A 22,499-nucleotide genomic window follows, 5' to 3' on the forward strand; every position below is an offset into this window, starting at 1 on the left:
TTGACTGACAGGACAGAATCCCTCCAAACCCATTTTGCTATGCTACTGTACAGTATGTGGGACACTTGTGCCATCAATATATATCGATATTCAGGGGTGCAAACTAGTCACCTTTAGGTGACAGTCACCTTTTTGATCCCAAAATAGGGCACTTAATTGAATGATTTTGAGTGGTTTTGTGTCTGCCTTGGTATCTGTCACCTTTTTCACTCTGGTGTTTGCATCCCTGGATATTGATGTTCAATGAATGTCACTTGGCACTGATATTCATTGCTGGCTGTGTAATCATCCCCTCTTGCTCGAGGGACAATAGACCCTTATCTTCTTTTTTTGTGTCAAAAAGGCAGGGTTAACAGAGGTGCATGCAAAACACTAATGAGGGTTTCAAACTTCCATGATTGGAATGTGGAAACCCCTCATTAGTGTTTTGCTCGCACCTGTGTTTATTCTGCCTTTTCGACACAAAATGGCCCCCGTGAAAAGGGTCTATTGTTCTTATGAGGAGAATTTCTTGGTGCCTTGAATAGACTAATAGACCAACTTATCCGCTCTACCTCACATCTAGCGGCGCTGACAGATGAGAGAGGACTGTGTCTTTGCAAGAAAGGAAACAGATTCTATTTTGGGAATGTGAGAAGAGTCTTGTGGGTGTTGTGTGAAAAGTCACAGCTAAGACGTGACGATTCATAGAGTTACAGTTATATTTTATGAATAATATAACATACTTCTCTATTCGTTTTTTTTTTTTTTATCGACGGTAAAATCCTGTGCATGAATTGGCTTCCTGTGTCAAAGAGGATTACTGACAGTGTGCAACCAAGCTGTGACTCAGGTTGTCACATACATTAAGCCCTGTTGTCGGACGCAAAAGGCATTTGTCACTCAGGAGGGAGAGTCACGTGACGTGCCATCCGGCTGGTGATTAGGCCAAATTGCTACCAATTTCTCCACATGCCAACGGAAAGACACCTCTCCTCCTCTCCTCACCTTCTCCCTGGAATCCTCCTGCTATCAAGTGTAGAGAAAGCATCAATTACAGTCTCCTGTGTGGCATCGGCTGTGTCACTGGCCAGGGTCCTTTAAATAATGGCTTATGGGAAACCAATTCCAACAGAGCAAAACGTCTCCGGATTTAAGGGGGGAAAAGCGGTCTTGTAATGTTATGTATTTTCATTGCTGAAAAGACCTTGGACATCACCTAGAGTAATTAATTGTGTCCAGATGTCTGCGTGCGTTCATTTTAATATCATTTTGACAAGGTTTCACAAAATGAAGATGAACCACTTCCATCTCTCACAATGTCTGTGTTTTGTGGGGCTAATCCCCCTTTGTTTTTGTCTCTGCAGGGTCTGGGCAGGTTTTCAAGGTCACCAAAGCTTCCCCACGTGAGTCCTGCACAATCTCAATATCTTCTTTCTCTCTTTCTTTCTTTCTTTCTCTCTCTCTCTCAGAGGTGTAGACCAGTGATACTCAACTTGCGGCCCGGGGGCCACATGAGGCCCGCGATAGGGTACAGAGTGGCCCCCCGACCATTTTCTAATTCCCAATGAAAACGAACATGAAATCTAGTTTGACAGAGCTCCAGCCAAATTGTCAAATACCGCCGTCTGCTTGCCGCCCAGACACTTATATGTACTAACTTAACCTAACTAACTTAACTTAACCTAACTAACTATGCACAAAATTGTCAGACATCAGGACAAAGCAAGTTGAATATCCCTGGATAGTAATTTAATTTTCCACGAGGCAAAAGCAAATGAACATACAGGAGCGATGTAGAATTATGCGTGCCAGGCATTACACTTCCTGGTATTTAGCGAGCGTGTGTCTGGTTTTCCGAGGTGTTTCTGTGCCATGTTGCTGATGAGGGTTTGTGCTAGGACTTCCCCTACAGGTTTGTGCTAGGACTTCCCCTACAGGTTTGTGCTAGGACTTCCCCTACAGGTTTGTGCTAGGACTTCCCCTACAGGTTTGTGCTAGGACTTCCCCTACAGGTTTGTGCTAGGACTTCCCCTACAGGTTTGTGCTAGGACTTCCCCTACAGGTTTGTGCTAGGACTTCCCCTACAGGTTTGTGCTAGGACTTCCCCTACAGGTTTGTGCTAGGACTTCCCCTACAGGTATGTGCTAGGACTTCCCCTACAGGTATGTGCTAGGACTTCCCCTACAGGTATGTGCTAGGACTTCCCCTACAGGTTTGTGCTAGGACTTCCCCTACAGGTTTGTGCTAGGACTTCCCCTACAGGTTTGTGCTAGGACTTCCCCTACAGGTTTGTGCTAGGACTTCCCCTACAGGTTTGTGCTAGGACTTCCCCTACAGGTTTGTGCTAGGACTTCCCCTACAGGTTTGTGCTAGGACTTCCCCTACAGGTTTGTGCTAGGACTTCCCCTACAGGTTTGTGCTAGGACTTCCCCTACAGGTTTGTGCTAGGACTTCCCCTACAGGTTTGTGCTAGGACTTCCCCTACAGGTTTGTGCTAGGACTTCCCCTACAGGTTTGTGCTAGGACTTCCCCTACAGGTTTGTGCTAGGACTTCCCCTACAGGTTTGTGCTAGGACTTCCCCTACAGGTATGTGCTAGGACTTCCCCTACAGGTTTGTGCTAGGACTTCCCCTACAGGTTTGTGCTAGGACTTCCCCTACAGGTTTGTGCTAGGACTTCCCCTACAGGTTGAAACTCATTTGGAGCAGAGAGAGCAGCTCAGTCCCTGGGGGTTAGCTCGCTAACTGGGTCAATTCCTCTCCTAATCGGAGACCTTATGAGCTACTTTTCTCTCCGCATGTGGCCACCCCTCACTTTTTCATGATTAAATATGATATTATATACAGTGCTCACGTTGTCTATCATTAAGAATCCCATTTAATGCAAAACGGTGTTGTTGTTGTTGTTGTTGTTGTTGTTGTTGTTGTTGTTTCCATTCATAAGCAGCCAGGGGTGGAAAGTAATCTGATTAAAACAAAAACAAAACTCATTAAAAGGTTAAATAACACAGTAATCAGCAGCTGCTTTTAATATACATGTCATTACCTGGAGGATTACTGAGCATTTTGATTGATTGATTGATTGATTGATTGATTTTGACAGTTTTCATATCCACAGTGGTTGAATAATGCACAGAGCAAAACACAGAGCCAAATCAGGCAGTCGCATAATTACTGTACTGGTTTTGACATAAGCAACTGCTACATTCTACATGACCTTAACAATTTCTAAGTCAGCTTCACCATAATGGGTTCTTAATGTTGCATAATTATACAGTACTCTACTGTATTCCCTGTTTTCCAGAACAAACGGGGCTCTGGTGAACAGAAGCTTCCCTCCATCGTGGAGACCAAAGGCGACGAGTCTGACGAGTTCTTCCGCCTCTCTCCGGCTTCACGCTCCCGTCGCAGCCTCCTCCTGCCCACCCTCAGCAGCCCCGTTCGCCACACCTCCCTGGGGAACCTCCTGGGCGATGAGCTGCGCCAGTTCAACGCCCTGCGCCGCTGCCGCTCCCCGAACCTGAGCCGCGGTGTCCGGGGCCAGAGCCCGTCCCCTCAGCGTGCCCCGAAAAGAGAGCACAGCGCCCCCACAGGAGCCGCAGCGCCGGTACAGGAAGAGTCCGCTGGGGAGCCGAAGCCCACGAAGCTGCTCATCCCAGCCGTCACCTGCCTCGAACCGCCGGACCTTAGTCCCAGGTATCGCAAAAGCCCACATCAAACTTGAATTAGAACCAGAAAAATAGCAGTCAACTATAGCAGTCAACTGATAATTCTCCTAAACATCATAATGAACATAATGGGCGGCTGTGGGCTCAGGAGGTAGCGCGGCTCATCCACTAATCAGAAGGTCGATGGTTCGATCCCCGGCTAACAGAGGAGATAACAGGAGAGAAAGCTATTACCAACTCTGCACTACATCAGGGGTTTTCAAAGTGGGAGGCGGGCCTCCCCAAGGGGGCTCCAAGCAGTTTCAGGGGAGGCTCAGTGAATGTAAGTTAAAAAATATTACTACATTCGTTATCAAAAGGAGATCACATAGAATAACCTAAATGTGTGTGCTTTGGTTAAAGAGATAATTCAGCGATATAATCGTTTTGTGGAATTTTACTGTTTTATGCCACTTTCCCAGAGTCAGGAACAGGCTTTGTGTTTGATGTATTTGGTGTACTCTGAAGTATGTCAAACAGCAATATCAGGCTATTTTGGCACAATTGTTGAGTGTCATGGGATCAAATAACAATCATAATCCAGGAATTGAGCGAGGGGGGCACCTTTTTCCAAGCTTTGTATGGGGGGAGGCCCACAGTCTCAGACTTTGAAAACCCCCTGCACTACATGCTTTCCTTGGACTAACTTCTAGTCACAGAAATCATAGTGAAATCACACAATTTACTCCTTTTACTGGGGACTCCTCTCTGAGACGCCCTCGTCAAAGGCGACGTTCGAGTATAGCTGACGTCGGCAACGCCCTAAGTCGAGGCTGATGTTGTCGGATGTTTCCAGCTTTACATCGTGGAAAATGTTGTTGGCAGACACAGAAATCCAACCGATGATACCATCACAGATTTTTGACTGCACCTATATAAAACCTGTGACCGCACATCTTTCAAGCTGACACATGGTTTCACCCCGGTGGCTAGAATGTGTTAGTTAATCCAGAATATGTGAGAGCTCTAAATTATGCTCAAAACATTTCGTAGTGGATTGTTTAACCCATTGATACCTGATGTAGCATTTGCGTGTATATCCCTAATTTGTGTGCGTATCCCTTTAAGACCGCAAACTTAAAGGGATACTCACACAAATGCTGCATCAGGTATCAATGGGTTAATGATGAGGAATTAGTGTGTCTTTTGGATTACTTCACAACTACATGCGGTATATGCGGTGAACTACACTGCTTTTTTTCTTTCTATATTTGTCATGGTGTTATGTCCCACCCCGTCATCCTGTTTCAGCTGGAAATACTTTCAGCCAGAAATACAACAGCTTCATGAACTACTGGAGCACAATTATATGTCTATATGTCTATTCTTATATGTCTATTAACCCTCAATATGGTGGTTTCAAAACCTCTGAGGCGATCTGAATGAATAAGTTATATCATGAGATAACCTGCCCTGTCTAGTTGACATAAACGGATTATATTTGCATCGCACATTTCGATAGATGTCACCGCACTTCATTAACACGTTCACTGCCAATGACGTATTACTCCGTCAAAAAAAATCCAACGGTTCACTGCCAATGACGTATTGATTTTTTTTTTTTGACGGTGGGACGTGGATCAACGCTCCCCCCGTCTCCTATAAAAATATTGGAGTCAGCGAACGTGTACAACCCATTCCACGGACCCACTAAGTGGCGACAGTGCTCTCCACACTAGGAAAAGCAGAGCCAAAACTGCAGGGTAACGCGCGAGGAAACCATTCTCTACTGTAAAATGGATTGGCGAAAACGCTTTCACTTTCACGCATTATCGCGCTGGGAGCTGGCGGTGGGGGATTCCAAAAATAGACTGGGTGGAAAACACCGTTTGAAACACGCAGCATAAAGCCTAGAATCGCACAAAGCTTCATCAAAGCTCTCAAACCCAAGAAACAAGTGAGCCCTATCCACACTCGCTGCCAGGGAGGGAGGCTGCTCAAACTCGCAGCAGCAGCAGCAGAACACTCGCTTGTGACAAACGCAGGCTGAAAGCCACCAGACACGCCCACGGAGGGAGGAGTTTGAAGGAGAGGGCGTTCAGAACTATATTGTTTAGATGTCTGATCTCTCACTGATGCCAAAAATAAATGGTTAAAGTGACTGTTCTGCCTGTTTGATTGAATTTCACAAAACTGCGATTATCTCAGCTTTCACTCTCAGACGCTGAAACCATGCTGTACTCAACGGCTAATATCTACATAACTACTAACTCTACAAACTAACTCTTTTAGACAGAGAAAGCACACATTCTATTAGTACTTTTGTGAACTTTGTGTTCACAAACTCCAAGCAGAAAATAATCCTCGGCTCTTGTAAAATGAGCCAGAATCCTCAAAAAAACCCTCTGGCAGAACCTACCTACAGTAAAAAAAAAAAGGCTGGCAGTGAATGTGTTAACAGAGCTTCTTATCCACCTGCCCCCAACCATCTATATTCATAACGTGTCCTTGGGTCACCCCACAAAGTCCCACATATATGAGTAAGAGGTGGTTCAGAGGGCTCAGGTGTCTGCCCACGCTCTTCTCCTCATGTTAACCCAGCAGCAGCTCTCATGGCAGCTCCTCGGGTCGTCTGCCGGCTCCACGATAATTGAAAAAGCTCTACTGTTACATTAACTCCTGCTTCCCCCTCCCTCCGCTCCGCCCCTCTTTTCACCCTCCTCCCCTGAACACCCCCCCCCCCCCCACCTGCCAGGGTTGTGGACGGAATCGAAGATAATGGACACACCTTCCATTTCAACGTGGAGCACAGTGGGCCTAAAGCCAGTACGAGTGGCAGCACCCAAGGTAAGACAAACCGCCTCCAGCTGCGCGTTGACTGCCAGCGGGAGGAGGGTCACCTGGGTGCCAGACGGCTGGAGGTGAACTGAAAGGTTGAAACAGTGGCCTTCACCTGCCTTCTTCTTCTGGGGAATATGAGAGGGAGGACGAGTGAAATGGCCAGCATGTGTCTAAAGGGTCACCCAACATGATAATAGACAACTGAGGCCAAACTGGGGATACCGATATCGAACCTGAACTTAAAAAAAAAGAGAGGTAAAAGTATAAAACGAGGACAAAAACAGCACATAAAATATACGAGATCATGGCAGTTCATAAGCCCACATAGATTAAAATACATACAGACATTTGTTCCAGTGTTTCCAAAAACAAGAGGAATACATTTGTTTATTTTTTTAATCAATTATTACATACATTTATAAATGAAATTCCTCAACACAGAGGTGGGAACATTTCTACGTAGTCACAAACATATGACCTAGGACTTGTGACTTGTCCATCTTGGAAGCTTAAACAAGATTCTAAATGCAACTATCATTATGGGTTGAATGTGCAATTCAGTCACTGTCCTTCAGAATCACACCGCAGTAATTATCCATATAACCCATGGTTAGTGTGCATATAAGGGTTATATATGTGCATATACATTTTGTGTGCTACAAACAACAACTTAAATGTGTGTGCTTTTCATTTTTCCAGACGCCGCACAGGCCAGTGCCACTCTGCTGTTGGAGACAGAGGAGGTCAGGCAGAGCATCAGTCAACTCAACCAAAAGGTAAAGTACACCTCAAATCGCTTTGTTAGGACCAAAGATAATGTAGCAGTTAAGATCTTCATCCCTGGGCTCATGATTTAGTCCTGGGGATGAGAAAACATCTATACTGTCCGAAGACAGAAAGTAGCCTCACTACGCACTTTCCACATTCAAATTGACTTTGTGTTTCATGATCTGTTTAGCAATTATCCTTAACAACACACTATTTTTGGATGGACTGGATATAAAATACAGCAAGCATTCATGAAAAATACAACACGCTTGCCACTTCCACTTTAAAATTGGAGTCTCTACAAGACCAATCACTGGCCATCTGTTTTCAATGCCAACCAACAAAATAAACACAAACTCATACATTTTTCCAGAGATAATTTTCTGGCTTCCCATCACATATCAACCAAATTTAGAGGTGGAAAGAAAATCATTTGAATGTGAATAGAGGTGCAGCAGGTGCAGCGAGAGGATCCAGATGGACCTAGGTAGGTAGGTGCACTCTGAAGTAGATATTAATTAATCAGCAGGGCGCTTCTGCAGAGCAGAGGAAAGTCTGCAGCGCTGACTCGACAATCAAGAAATTCTGATGACAACCCAGCTTTACTTGTGCTCCCTCTCTGCCCCCCTTTTCCCCGTGTCTCTGTCTACTTTCTTCCCTGGTTGCGTCAGTTAGCCTCCCTTCACCTCCCTCTGGATTTCAGAGCTGCGTAAGAAGGCTCTTCTTAGAGTCACAGAGAGGATTATGAATTGTTTTGGGAGGTCAACAGAAAATGATATCTGGACAAGAGTCTTAAAGATAGAAGCTGATTAATTTGTCTGACACTCTATCCTGGGGACTTAATTGAGAAGAAGTTATTTTTTTTACTGTACTTTTAAGTTACTTTTCTGTGTTTGCTCAACCTGATATGCAAGGGAGGTAGAATATGCACCAAAACGTCTCTGTACATCACCACCAAACTGTGTACGCTCTCTTCACAGATGGGCACATTAAACCAGGAAGTATCTGAACTCACCAAGGACCTGCACCACATAATGCATCTCCTCCAAGCCCATGTGGCTGTGCACCAGTACACGGCTTCGCTCTCCTCCTACCCTTATGGCATCCATATGGTCTCCAACCCTCCTTCAGCCACCAGCACTGGCATGCCGTTCAATCTGGCTTCCGGCTTGCCCCTCCATCACGATCCTGGGAGCCTTGAAGGTCACAGCCACCACAATCTTCCACCTGTAGGCCAGTGGAGCTACAGTGGGGCTGCTGGAACCCAAACTGAGGGCCACTACCAGCCCCAATCCTCTAGTCCAAGCCCTCCTACCTTCTACCCGCCCCCCTCTGTAGACTCAGCGCCCAGGCCAGGCCCATGCCATGGCTCTGGGAGCATCAGCACAAATCCTTGGTCTGACTCTTCCCTTCTTAGCATCAGCCCAGCCTTCCAGGGTGGGAGTCCTGGCATCAGCCCAGCCTTCCAGGGTGGGAGTCCTGGCCTGGCGCCTCATGCCGGGCATGACGACTCCAACGATAGGCCTCTCGGTGCTACCCCGGCTACAATCAGCCAGTCCCAGCCCACTTTGTGCCTGCAGCCTCCCAGTAGCACTGGTGAATATTCTTGCCTTTTGTCCAGCAGCCCAACATCTACCCACAGTCTGTTAGCTCCATCACCCAGCTCTTACCCCCATCTCTACCTGCCCTCTGACTCCCACCTCCACCCTGCACAAGCCACACAAGGGGACATTCGTGTCTTGACGTCCGACCCGAAAGGTTATCTGATGCGGGACGGTGCCTCCAGCCTCCACGTCGAGGAGCCGCACCTCTCCATCCACCCCACCCCTGCTTCTCCGCCCACCTTCCTCCGCCAGTCGTCTGTCTGCTCCCAGGACTCAGGACCTCTGAGGCCAGACCCTCTGGACGCCCATATGCCACTGGGCGATCCATCTGCCGTGGAACACACCAGCCTGGAGTGCCTACTTGGGAATGGGGGCTCCATGGAGAGCAGGGACAGCGAAAGTGCATCGTCCCGGAGGTCCAGCATCGGCGTCCAGACTCAGAGCACGGAGCAGTCATGGTGTCTGGACCTCACAGACTAGAATGGACCACCTTATCATGGTGTCTGGACCTCACAGACTAGAATGGACCACCTTATCATGGCAGAAACCTTTAACAGATACAGTGACAGTGTACTAGAAGAAAGCAACACTGCATAAGGAGCTCAAGTTACTGGCATGCAACTTCTCACAGTGTATGAAGTGACTCTGCTGGAGATTGTCAATGTGTACCGTGTGTCCCTCTGGATCATTATGTCAGACTCCATGCAAATTACACCTTTTCTATGCAAAAGCATGTCATTTGTGCATTTTCTTGGCTTTGTTGAAGTATGTCTTTAAAAAAAGCCAAGATGTCTTTCTCTTATTCATTACTTCATCTAAGAGGCATTTTAACAAGTGTTGAATTCACAGAACTCAAATATATGATTAGGTATAAGTTAGAGGAACTTTTGGAAAGAACTTTTGATTTACCCTCTCAACTAAAAGTAGCATTATCAAATCACATGACCACAACATGGCATTATATTGTAAGCTTCTTTAAAGGAATAGTCAATACAAAGCCATGAATATAGTGCAAATTAATTTGATAAAATATTATTATAGTTGGCTCAACTGACTTATGCTATGAAACATTTCATACAAAAATAGGAATAGATTTTGTTTTCCTCTCTGTTGGCTAAATGTGACTGATGTTTCCTATGAGTTTCATAATGACCGTTTATACAGCTACACAGTATGAACATTTGGCACAATATGTTTTACAAAATCTATTTATTTATTTATTTATTTGTTTATTTATTTATTTATTTATTTGTTTATTTATTTATTTATTTATCTATTTGTTTGTTTGTTTATTTATTTATTTGTTTATTTATGAGCTAGTAATCAAAAACTATCAGAGGCATTACTGGAACTAGTGATGTACAGTATAGTCAATATCTTTCTGCATCCATAAACACACATGTTCATGACTCCATGGCATGCTATTATGAGCAACCTTTTGGGACATTAAAATATCTACCTTTACTTAAGCTGTTGAGCTCCAAGCTAACACAAACCCAACTCTTAAGCCCCACAGCAGTGGGTTCAGAGGAATCTGCAGCTGATAATACCTGTTACCTCCTTGCATGGTAAAGTTGTTTATTCTTTTTCCTAAGGAAAAGGTTTCCAAATCAATGTGTAAGCATTCTACATGACAACCTTTTAAATAGTGTATTTGCATGGCAGTGAAGGCAGGCTGGTCAGAATGGGTGGATGTACTATGGAGCAAAGCAAATGACACATACTTAACTTGCAGAGGAAATAGTGTACGCACCACACAGCACAGATTGTTTGTTTTTACTGTAAATGGAATGTTTTTTCCCAGTTTGGCATTTTTATTTTGAAAAGTTGTGAGTTTATATAGTTCTTGGAATATGAATGTTTAATAACAAACAATACTCCAAAAAGTAGTTGTAGAAGACAATATATCATTTTTAATTTAAATTATACTTTAATTGAACATCAACTTTTTTATGTTCTCCTTTTGAAGATCCTTCAGGTGTTGTGAATGAATGTCATATTGTTTCCTTGAAGGCATTACAGATGATATATAAATTAGGTTTTGTGCTTCAAACAAAAAACTGTTGTTTAAAGCTATTTCTCAAGAATATTATTACAATATTATTAAGACAGTATAGCTACGTATATATATATATATCTATATATATATCTATATATATATATATATATATATATATATAGTGGGTCCCACAACTCCCACTATTAAATGTTTCATGCTGTTACTAATTTGCAAAATATGAATGCCTCCTGAGAAGACGGGAAAAAAACAATAATCAAATTGCAATATCGATGTAACAGAGTATTGAGGACATTGATTCTTTTTGACATGATTTTTCCTTGACTGACAAAATAAAGTATGCTGAGATTTCTCCCTGTGTCCTTTCCTCTCATGAGGCAGCAGTTTCTCACTCATGTCATGTGGCAGATGTCAGATAATGTGCTCGCTCCTCTTTGCCCCAGGCTTAAAACTTTATCTTCACCTTCAGGTCACAGAACTGGGAAACGGCATTAATGAGATGTCGCTGGAGGACGCCGCTAAATATCCAGTCGCCTCGCAGCTGCTACTGACACTGCATATATTCAAACTAGCGTAAACCCTTAAGACCATGGTGCAGTGGTGCGGCCACCCCTCGAATCCCGACTCTGTACGACCTTCCTAATCCTAGCTACGGCCCCTTTCCCCTAGCCCCCCCATTCCTTGCCCCCATCAACACCCATATCCCCCTAGCCATCCCTCGTATCCCCACTCTGACTTTCCTAGCTCCCTAGCTGCGGCCCCTCTTCCCTAGCCTCACTAAACGTCCGTGAGTGAGTGACTGAGTCTGAGTGTCCTGTCTTTGCCATCTTCTGACCCAGGCAGAGCCTGCTGGCCCAGTGCCGTGAGTAAAACTTATATTGATCTACCGTTTTTTTTCTTCTTCTGACAAAACCAAGAAGCAAAGCTTCACACCTGAGAAAGACATCTTCACATCGAACCGTTGTTTGTAATAATTCGCTGTGGTGTGTAATGCTTTGTGTGATTCATCTCTCTCTCCAATCTCCCCGGCTCCTCTCCCTGCCACATCTCCAGAAGGAGAGCAGAGGAGAATGATAACTCAGATCCCAGATCTGATTGTGGTCATGGATGAGTGGGGGTGCCTCTTCGGAAGAGGGAGGAGATACAGTAAGGTCCCAGATTCCAAGGTTCCAGAGTCCAACGTGCCAGATCCTAAAGTTATATAGAGTTGAAAACATTTGGGGAGCTGCTGGAAGCCATTGAAAGGCGTTTGAGAAGAGAGGTAGAAGCTTTTGAGGAAGGGGCGAAGGCTGGAATCTCCCTGGAGATTCCTGGCTGGACTCTCTCTGTCCCAGAGTCATATTACGGTAGTCATCAGACTGATAGACTGCGTGTCCAGATTGGGGGACGAGCAAGAGAAGAGGGCCTGGTAGAAGACCCTGGAAGAAGGAATGAGTTGGTTTTTAAATCAAATACTTGGAAGAAATATATTAACGGATTAAATAACCATAAGAAGTATGTAATAAGCTAATCAAATGGATAGTATGTTGATTCTAAGATGTGTTATTCTAGTGTTGTTATATAACTTCTGCTGCTGTGATGAGAGCACGGGATTTATGTGTAAAAGGTCAGTTTGTCACTGTGATGAAATTACAGCAGTTAGAGGTGGTAGAGGTGTTTTTGTAATTATGTTGCAGTTTTGATATGTATGAGAAATCTGTTGTAATTATGTTGCAATTGATGTGTGTCGGTTGGAGGGGACCGTTTTCGGATGGCCAAGTGAAGACAGGCCACAGTGGCTGAGGGGTCAAATGGCCTTGAAATCAATGGGTTGCACAGTAACGGTCGCCCGTTGGGCAATTAACGGATGATTGGGGAATCAGGTGTTTTCCAATGAAGGGGGGCGGGGGGGGGGGGGTGTCTTCACCCCAGTTCATCCAAAGACAAAAGCAGCCTAATATGGTGATGATAGATTGAGTAAAGGAGGAACAACATGTCAGAACCAGTAGCTATAAAAGGGGCATCGGAGATTCAGGCAGGCACCCTTCAAACTTCAGAAGAGGGTAACTACTCTGACGCTCTGACCAGGGACAAATTGTGATCTAAAACTTACAAATTTTCTCTTTTACAGACTGGTGTGCAGCAACGCAGCAGTGTGAAAACATGAAGGTTGTGATTCTTGCTCTTCTGGTGTTGCTGGCTATCAGCCAAGGTGAGTTAACTTAGCAGAATACCCTATAATCCTACAAGCTGTGTTTTAAAAGTGAATGTTCCTGAAGCCTGAGCACAAGATGCTACACTTGTGCACTTGAGTAAACCGTGCTGCACAGGAGCATGGACTATGGTTTGTAGTTATGATCTACATAGGCTATTGTATTACTTCTATAATTGTAACTATCTAAATAAAGATTAGGCTATGTGTTCACTGTTCTGAAACTTATATAGGGCTAAGACAATTATTATTGGCAGGGAAATTGCAGTAAAACGTAAAAAGAGCATCATTTGTTTTCCAGGTGAAGGCTTGATGTGCACCGCTAAGAGAGGAGGACGGGAGATACGGGAGACCTGTCGTGGGAGAAATGATGTCTGCGCCCTTTACGCAAATTATGGTTTTGGCCGTAAGTACTGTGTGTCCTGTGGTGTACTATTCAATTCAAATGTTAGTAATCATCACAAGGTGAAGAGCCACCATACATGTATGTGTGTGTGTATATGAATGAATGAATGAATGAATGAATGAATATTTTATTTTCGTGTCAGGACAATTACATGACCCATCCCACATGGGATTATCAGACACATCAACATTCAATATTTAACAAAACATAACATTCTGGTATGTTACCCAACCAGAAGCTTTCAGTGCAGCCCAAATTAGAGAGTATATATACATGCAGACATAATATGCCTATACATATACATACATATACATTCATACATACCTGCACTGAGAATACGAAAATACGAAAATAAAAATAAAAAATAAATAAAAATAAACTCTACTTTATCAGTTATACGTCAACCTTCTCCTCCTGTCCCACGCTTTAGAAAGAAATTCAGAGAATGCAAAAATATTATCAAAAAGAAATTCGAGTATTACTCCGTTCTCACTATCTATCATATTTAGCTCAGGAGTATGGACTCTTTTAAACATTGTTTCTCTCAAGTCATGATACAAAGGACAATATAAAATGAAATGAATTTCATTTTCCACCTCATTCAACTCACAATATTCACATATTCTATCCTCCTCAGCTACCCCTCTGTATCTTCCTGTTTCAATATGTAATGGTAGGATGCCACATCTTATCTGTGCACAGAGCGATCTCTGACTTTTGGACAAATTATACAAAACATATTTTTCACATTTATAATCTTTTTTAAATAAACAATATGTTCTTAATTTTGGCTTTTGCCAAATTTCTTCAGCCCAGGATTGTAGACATTTAACCCGGATTCTATTTTTAAACTCCTCCACATTCACAGTTTTTCTTTGAAAATAATGGTCTTCCAGACCACATTCCTGTAGTAAGTCATACAGTTCAGAGACCCATTCCCCATCAACAAACAAATCCCAAAAGAAAATATGGCTAGCCACCCTGTTGGGTGGTAAACCCAGCAGCCTGTTCCAAAGACCCACCATACTGGCCTTCCACCTAATTTCACATATATATATAATATATATATATATATATATATATATATATATATATATATATATATATATATATATATATATATATATATATATATATGTGTGTATATATGTGTATATATATATATATATATATATATATATATATATATATATATATATATATACCGGTAGTCAATTGAGATTTAAACCATTTCTCTCATTCTGCTACGTGTATAGTGGAATGACTGAATGTGATTTGAAGAATCATCTCATCATCCCCCTTTAATAGCCTTGCTAATAAACTCTGCCAAGTTAGCACGTGTCTTTGTGGGCCGTGTCGTAGGAGGGCATTTGATTAATGAGCAGATATGCTTCAAATCATTCTGAACATTTCTTTAAGGGTAAACATCACATTCTGTTTTATTCTAATTTTCCACAGGTCCAGAGTTCTTCCGCGGTTGCATGAATGCAGATCAGTGCCAACGGATAGTTGATCGGAGAAATATCATTGGAGTCTGCTGCAGGGTGGATTTCTGCAACTGATCAGTACCATCTGCCAGACCAGATGTATCATACATGATGTGTATATGCCATGATCTCTGCAACTCATGAATACATTCATGTAAACTAAAGCATTCTCCTAATAAAGAGCAATCTGTTGCATAGTTTTTGGCTTTTCTCTCTTTTTGTAGAATGACTTGTGTGTGACAAACTACCATATTAGATGACATCACATGACAGCCAAAATCTATAGCAGAAATGTTACATAAACCAGTTGTTCTCAAACTGGGGTCCGGGGACCCTGCAGAGGTCCTTGAGGGGATTCCAGGGGGTACCCAGGTAATCATTTATTTTCACTAGAATTCCAACCATAAGTAACACAATGACAGAATGTATTTTGGTCATGAGTTTCATATACACTTTCTAATAAAACATCTGAAAGTGTGACAACCCTCCCACTCTCCTGGCCCTGTCGTACAGCAGGAGCCTGGTGTTGGGGCCGTTTGGCTGATTGGGTGCACCTGGCCATTGTGTTTATTGAAGACCTTCAACTATATTCAGTCTCTCTTCCTCCTCACCGATGCACCTTTCCTTCTGTTTGTTTGTTTTGTGTATTGACATATTTTATGTGGTAAAAGCAGATTTGGGTTTCGAAACTGAACTGGCAACTGGAAAGAGCTGCTAAACGCAAGACAAACCTCAATTAATTAATCATTTGTGTAATTAATCCTCGATTTAACACACAAGGGTTCATGGACTGGTCAAAGAGCTGCAGAAACGGAAGATTCAATGATGAAGAATTGGCATACCTGACTTAGCCTATAACTATAGTTTATGTATTTTCAAAACAAGTTGTTGCTTTGCCCAAAGGCTAGAACTGGGAGTTGTTCAGGTGGGGTGAGTACTGTGTGTGACTCATTCATTCATGTGTGACCCCCCCCCCCCCTCTCTCTCTCTCTCTCTCTCTCTCTCTCTTCTCAAACTCTGTAGGAACTTCTCAAACTCTGTGAGGAAATTAGCACCAGTTGTGTGGGTTCTCCGATTTGTTTACTCTGGAGCACAGTTATCCTTAGCTTAAATGTCAATACCAAATGCACAAAGTAAAGTATCCTAATAAAGAGTAAATGTTGGAATTAAAGTAAAGCCCATTAGCCCATGGACTAAATGTCCATGGGCTTATGCTGAGATTTTCACAAATCACTACCACCTATAGACGGTTTTCACCAGCTGCAACCCCACAGCACTTCCTTTTTCTCAGCTTCTTCTTCTGTGTTTTATGGCGGTTGGCATCCTTAAATGTTGCATTACCGCCACCTGAATTGTATCAGCTTCACAGTGCGAACTATTGAGTGTCCACTTTCTCAGCTATTCAGGGGAAAACACTGACATAGCCTACTTCTATTTCTATTTTTTATTTTTGCTATGTAAACATTTAAATGTAAAGATAGGCCTATGCGTGCAATAACGTACTGATAGTCAGCTTACTCTGTAACATGTAGCTTTTATTAGCCTCTCAGGCTAGCTCCGGGAAGCAATCTTTTTTTTCCCATGATGGCGAAGGCATGACCCGCCCCTCTCTGCCTGCTTCCCAGGCGAGCCAGAAGTCATCTCAAACGAGCCATTATAGCCTATACTTTCATTCAATGTCACGATGCTGCGGGGGGAAGTAGGCTACTTCATAGCTTAACTACGAAAATAGTGTCGGCTGTTTATCTCCCTTTCTGCTGCAGCATGTTGAAGAAATAAATGTTCAGTTTGAACAACACCCATTCTGGTCATTATAGAGCAAGATGATCGCTTCCACTACCAGGGCTGCCCAGAGAGATGGCAGTGCCCCTGGAAGGGTCCAGCCACTATGCCCCCCTCCCCCCTCCCCCGCACGCGCTTTACTCATATCAACGCTGCAGCTTTCGGAGCTGACTGAAAAAAGTTTGTTAACAGACTCCCCCCCTCTCCTCTCCTCTCCCCTCCCATCCTCCCCCTCGCCTCTCCCCTCTCCCCCTCTCTCCCCTCCCCTCTTCTCCTCTCTCCTCTCCCCCTCTCTCCCCTCCTCTTCTCTCCCCCTCTCCTCTCCTCCCATCTCCCCTCTCCTCTCCTCCCCTCTCCCCCTCCCCCTCGCCTCTCCCCTCTCCTCTCCCCCTCTCTCCCCTCCCCTCTCCTCTCCTCCCCCTCTCCCCTCTTCTCCTCTCCTCTGGTCCCCCCCCCCGTCTGGGGTCGCCTTTTATACACGGTCGCAAACAGCGCAGGACAACGTGATTGGCTGGCTCAGATTTGAACAGATCTGAGCCAGCCAATCGCGTTATCCTGTGATGACGTAATGTCCTGTGCCCCATGACCGGATGGACCATATATGGACTTCCTCCCCACGACTTCCTCGTGCTATCATAGCTGCTGACTGTTACTGCACTATCCGTCAGATCCCTTTGCAATACATAAAGGTACATGGACGTTACCGCATGTCTGTGTTTGTCTAGTTAACGCGTTAACGTTAGCTAACGGCTAACATTCGCTAGTTAGCCAACCAACCAGCAGCTAACATTAGCTAGCTAGCTAGCTTACAGGAAGCGATATTTTTTTCGGATGATGGCGAAGGCATAACCCACCCCTGGCCCTCTCTGCCTCTGATTAGTGGCAGCGTTATAAACCATAGATATGACTATATTAAAAACATAAACACACTGGCGTCTTTCATGCAGGCTAGCAAGCGTAACTGCTGTATGTCTGTCTGACCCACTGAGTCTGACGGTCTGACCACAGACTGTAACAGAGATGTAATGCAGGATAGCCAAGCGAATGTGTTTGGCTACTTTGTTAATGTGTCTGTTGGAGACACGGCCTAACGTTAACATTTAATATGAGCCGAATATCAGCCTGCGCTCAGCTATGTATACAGGAAGTAAACCGGATATTCAGGTGGGTTGTGACGGTTGTTATTGTTGTCAAGTTAAAACTGTCTATAAGGTGGCAACGGTGGCAACACAATTTTTTTTATTTTTGTCACATGTCTCTAGTTTATATTTTGGTATGATAACCGTGCCAACCTTGTCGCTTACTGAAGAAGAAACAAATATCTCCATGTTTCATATTTTCAAAACAGAATAAAACAAAACTGACAAGACATCAGAAAAAAACGATTATATTGTAGCGGTTCAGGTAATCCAGGTATTACCTGTAATGTGATGTGCAATAGGAGTGTCTAGATTGCACCTAGGAACTAATGTGTGTGGGTGTGTTCCTAGGGGGAGGGGGGTATATGGGACCAGCGGCCGCGTGCCGGATGTCAGTCTAGCTATGCGAGCGAGCGAGACCGGGTGTCGTGTGTAGAGCTAGCTGTGAAGCTAGCTGCTAGGAGCTGAATGAGCCTGTCAATAAAGAACCTTGTACCAACTACAACTCTCCGTTCCTTGGCGGATGCACGATCCGTTACATTGGTGTCAGCAAGTGAAGCGGTAACGCCTCTGATTCGGTCGAGAGGGGAGAGAGTGAGGAGGAACGGCGGAGGAAAAGTTGGAGATCAAACGGCTCGAGCGACCTAGCGGTAGCAGGCTAGCTGTGGGAGCTAGCTGCTAGGGGCGCCACGTGTGATGGTGCGCAGAGAAGAACGCCTGTCGGTGGACGGAGGGGAAGAGGAGTTTTCGCTGGCTCCTGAATACAGCTCCGTGCTTGTTAGCATGGAGGGCCGACTGAAGCAGGAGCTCAGCGCGGTACTTGCCAGCGTGGAGGCCCGCTTGATGCAGGAGATCAGACGGCTGTTGGAGGCGACGCCAGCCTGGGCAGAGGGGCTTATGGAGCTGCTACGGGAGGTCGCGCAGCACGGAGAGAAGCGGACGGAGGAGCCACAAAATAGACTGTGTTGGACCTGTGGAGAACCGGGCCACGTGGCGAGGTGGTGCCGTAACGGTCCAGGGAGACGGACCGGGTATGCGGAGCAAAGGTACTGGTGACAGCAGGGAGCCTGCTGGGCATGCGGTGGATCGGGACACATAGCTAGAGAGTGTCAAGAAGCTGTCGGGGACTGGAAGACAGAGGGAGAGGAGAGACGTGCAGGCGGCGGACAGGTGAGACTTTGTTGGACGTGCCGTTCGCCTGAACATTTAGCAAGAGACTGCACGGAGAGTGTGAACGCTGGAAGGGACACACAGCCAGAGGAACAGCGGAGCAGCGGAGCAGTGGAGCAGCCTGAGCTACAAGCAGCAGAGCAACGGGGCAGTGCAGAGCCGGTTGTTCTGGGCAGGAGAGCGACGGTTGAGCCGGCCCAGGCTAGCTGCTCTGCATACCAGCCAGTAGTGGGGGAGATCACCATCAGTGACGAGACCATCAGGATAATGGGAATCGTGCTGAACAGCCAGAGGGAAGTGAGAGACATCACCTGCAATGCTGTTACAGTCGGGGGAGCGGCGCTCGGGTCCCCGGGTGGGCGAGGGGGGCCAGCGCCGGAGGAGCCGGCCCAACCGAGCCGCTACACAACCCCCACGGCTGCACTGCAGAAGGCCGAGGTGGAGATCGACGCCGATGGTGTTCGCCCTGCTGCCCTCAACGCGCCGCTCCCTGGGGGAGCGGGATGGGAGGACGAGCATGTGCAAGAGGTGGAGGAAGACGAGGAGTACGGTTTAGATGTGGACCCGACAGACGAGAGCATGGACATCCTGGATGTCGACGAGGAGGAGTGGAGACGCAGGCTGGAGGAGGACGCGGAAATCGGTCCGGTGCTCGCGTGGGTGGCGGCCGGACGCCGGCCCCCTGTGGAGGAGGTTCGCATGTGTTCCGGTGTCACGAGGGGACTGTGGGAGATGTTTTCGGACCTGCGTCTGGATAAAGATGGGCTGTTGGAGAGGACAGGGCGCGGGGTAAAGGGGTTCCAGTTGGTTGTGCCCAGCTGCCTGCAGGTGCTGGCGCTACGGTGGGCACGCAGGCACACAGAGGGACATTCCGGGCCTGGAGAGACACTCCGCCGTGTTTGTGAACTTTTCTATTGGAACCAACACAAGAGGGATGTGCGGAGCTACTGCAGTGCGGGTGAGGTCTGTGGGACACAGGGGGGGGACCGAAAAGAGTAACCCTGGAGAGGACTAACCCCACTGGGGGTTGAGCGGGACTAAGGTGCTTCAGGTGGGACAGAAGCTTTAAAAGGGGGGATGGAAATGGTGGTTTAAATGAATGTGTAAAGAAGAAAAGAGAAATAAGGTAAATGTTGGGGTCAAATGTTGAACTGAAATTATATGTGGGTTGAATTGAAAATGAGTGTAAAGAAAAGAGGGAAACGTAAATGGGGTTGAGTTCAATTGAAATGTGTGTAAAAAGAGAATTGAAATGTGGGTTGAATTTAGAGGAATGGGGAAAGAGGAAGGAATGAAAAGAAAAGCAAACGGTGGTGGTGGAATGCGAAAAGAAGTGTGCTGAAAAATAAGAGACTAGGTGGGGAAATTGATGTGGTAATGGAAAATGTTGTGGGGTGGTGTGTTTTGGTACAGGGGGATATGTGTGGGTTGTGGGTGTCAACGTGGGCGTTGACTTATTGTTGGGCCGGGAGTATGTAGCGGTTCAGGTAATCCAGGTATTACCTGTAATGTGATGTGCAATAGGAGTGTCTAGATTGCACCTAGGAACTAATGTGTGTGGGTGTGTTCCTAGGGAGAGGGGGGTATATGGGACCAGCAGCCGCGTGCCGGATGTCAGTCTAGCTATGCGAGCGAGCGAGACCGGGTGTCGTGTGTAGAGCTAGCTGTGAAGCTAGCTGCTAGGAGCTGAATGAGCCTGTCAATAAAGAACCTTGTACCAACTACAACTCTCTGTTCCTTGGCGGATGCACGATCCGTTACAATATTTTAAAGATTATAGCCAACCCAGCCCTCTTGACCATGTCCATACAGGTAAAGGGACAATACAGCCAGTTCCTTCGTACAAAAAAAGTGATTTTGGCTCCTCGCATAAACATTCTGGTCTGAGGGCACTTTCTCAATAATTATGCACCAACTTCAATTCTACCAGACCTCTGGTAGAACTAAATGAAATGTGAGTTCAAGTGACCGGCTGGTTTACCAGGCTAGGTTTTCTGACCCATAGGGTCATAAACAGTCTGGTCTGAGGCCACTTTCTCAATAGCCTACTGCTCTCAGAGCAGATTATACTATATACATGCAAAAACATTAATTTGCTGCTCTGAGGGCAATTTTCCACACACAGGGTCATAAACATTCAGGTCTGAATGGTATGGCAGGGTATGGCAAGAAATCTTCCTAAATCATATGGCTATTTATGTAGCCTCAACGCGAGACTCATCAGTCGAAGAATGACTGACGAGTCTCGCGTTGAGGCTAGCTATTTATGATTCTTGAAATTAGAAACCTTCCCTTCAAAAACAGTAGGCCTATTATGACAGGGGTGTAAAAGAAATATATCAGATCAGTTTCGTTTCAAATGTTTCATATTGTAAGAGTATTTGAGTTTTGTTAGTCTTTTGAGATTTAAACCATTTCTCTCATTCTGCTATGTATTCCTATAGCCTAAAGTAGGTGGAATGACTGAATATGTTTTGGAGAATCATCTCATCATCCCCCTTTAATAGCCTTGCTAATAAACTCAATGGTCTTTTTGTGGGCTGTGTTTCAGGAGGGGATTTGATTAATGAGCAGATATGCTTCCAATCATTCTGAACATTTAGATACAGTACAAGATAGAGGCAGAACTGTCATATGAGTGATTGATATATATGAGTATATTCCTCCTGAGAGAGACCCTGTTGCTCCACTTTGATCCTTGCAATAAAGCACAACCAAAGTCATAAAGCACAACCAAAGCATTTCTATCAATGTTTTTGTAACTTCTCACTAGAAATAAAATACTCCCAAATGTGCAGTGCACACTGTCACACAATTCAAATACAGCAACTGTATCTGCTACGGCTTAAATGACCGTCACTTTTTCACTTGCTTGTCACTCATCTGCCACAGTCATGTCACCCTGACCCATCTGTAATATTTCATGTTTTTCTATGTATCGTGGTGTTCCCAACCTACCACTTTTCCACATTAGGGAAAACACAGAAGTATAGGTGAAGGTGGCACTGGTGTCTGTGCCCAGGGCACACTGGTGTCTGTGCCCAGGGCATTTCCAAGGTTCAAAAGGTTTAGGCGAAGATGGCTGCCCACAGTATGGAGTGGATGGTTATTAGATACCTATACCTGCTACTGGCAATCCACACTGATGTGTTGTTAATGAAAGTGCTTTAGAAAAGACAGCAGTTAATGACAGATGGGAACAGTGCCCATGGTCTGCCAGGTGGCTCAACCTTTGTTCACTGTACGCAGCTGTAGCCAATGTCAAATATCAGGCTGTCAGTTATGCGGGGTACAAAAAAATCGGGGGGGGGTGGGGGGTATCTGTATAGCTGAAATGTGAATGTGTCAGCCCCCCATCCCATCAATCATCGTGGGTCGAGCCCCAAAAATTAGGGTCCCAGCCTCCACTCCACTTTGAGAGCCACTAGTACAGTATAGGCACATGTTTGCACCAGAAATCAGAAGT

At 45.2% G+C, this 22,499-nt stretch overlaps 1 protein-coding gene and 1 long non-coding RNA gene across 2 annotated transcripts in view; both read left to right on the forward strand.

Annotated features, from left to right (window-relative positions):
* Positions 1-9,321, forward strand: part of kcnh4b (potassium voltage-gated channel, subfamily H (eag-related), member 4b) — a gene marked incomplete at both ends in the record, with an annotated part of 95,504 nt that extends 86,183 nt beyond the window's left edge. Inside the window, 5 exons of the mRNA XM_083635483.1 lie at positions 1,347-1,385; positions 3,304-3,677; positions 6,384-6,475; positions 7,169-7,245; positions 8,218-9,321. Of these exons, the coding sequence (XP_083491609.1) occupies positions 1,347-1,385; positions 3,304-3,677; positions 6,384-6,475; positions 7,169-7,245; positions 8,218-9,321 (1,686 nt within the window). The remainder of the gene's footprint in view (positions 1-1,346; positions 1,386-3,303; positions 3,678-6,383; positions 6,476-7,168; positions 7,246-8,217) is intronic.
* A 3,594-nt stretch (positions 9,322-12,915) lies between these two features.
* Positions 12,916-15,032, forward strand: LOC310775350. The gene is made up of 3 exons (XR_014552655.1): positions 12,916-13,049; positions 13,351-13,455; positions 14,914-15,032. It is a non-coding gene; the product is annotated as an uncharacterized lncRNA (long non-coding RNA).
* Positions 15,033-22,499: the final 7,467 nt, after the last annotated feature.

Source organism: Poromitra crassiceps, assembly GCF_964638095.1.
Source record: "Poromitra crassiceps genome assembly, chromosome: 4".
In the NCBI taxonomy this organism is placed as follows: Eukaryota; Metazoa; Chordata; class Actinopteri; order Beryciformes; family Melamphaidae; genus Poromitra; species Poromitra crassiceps.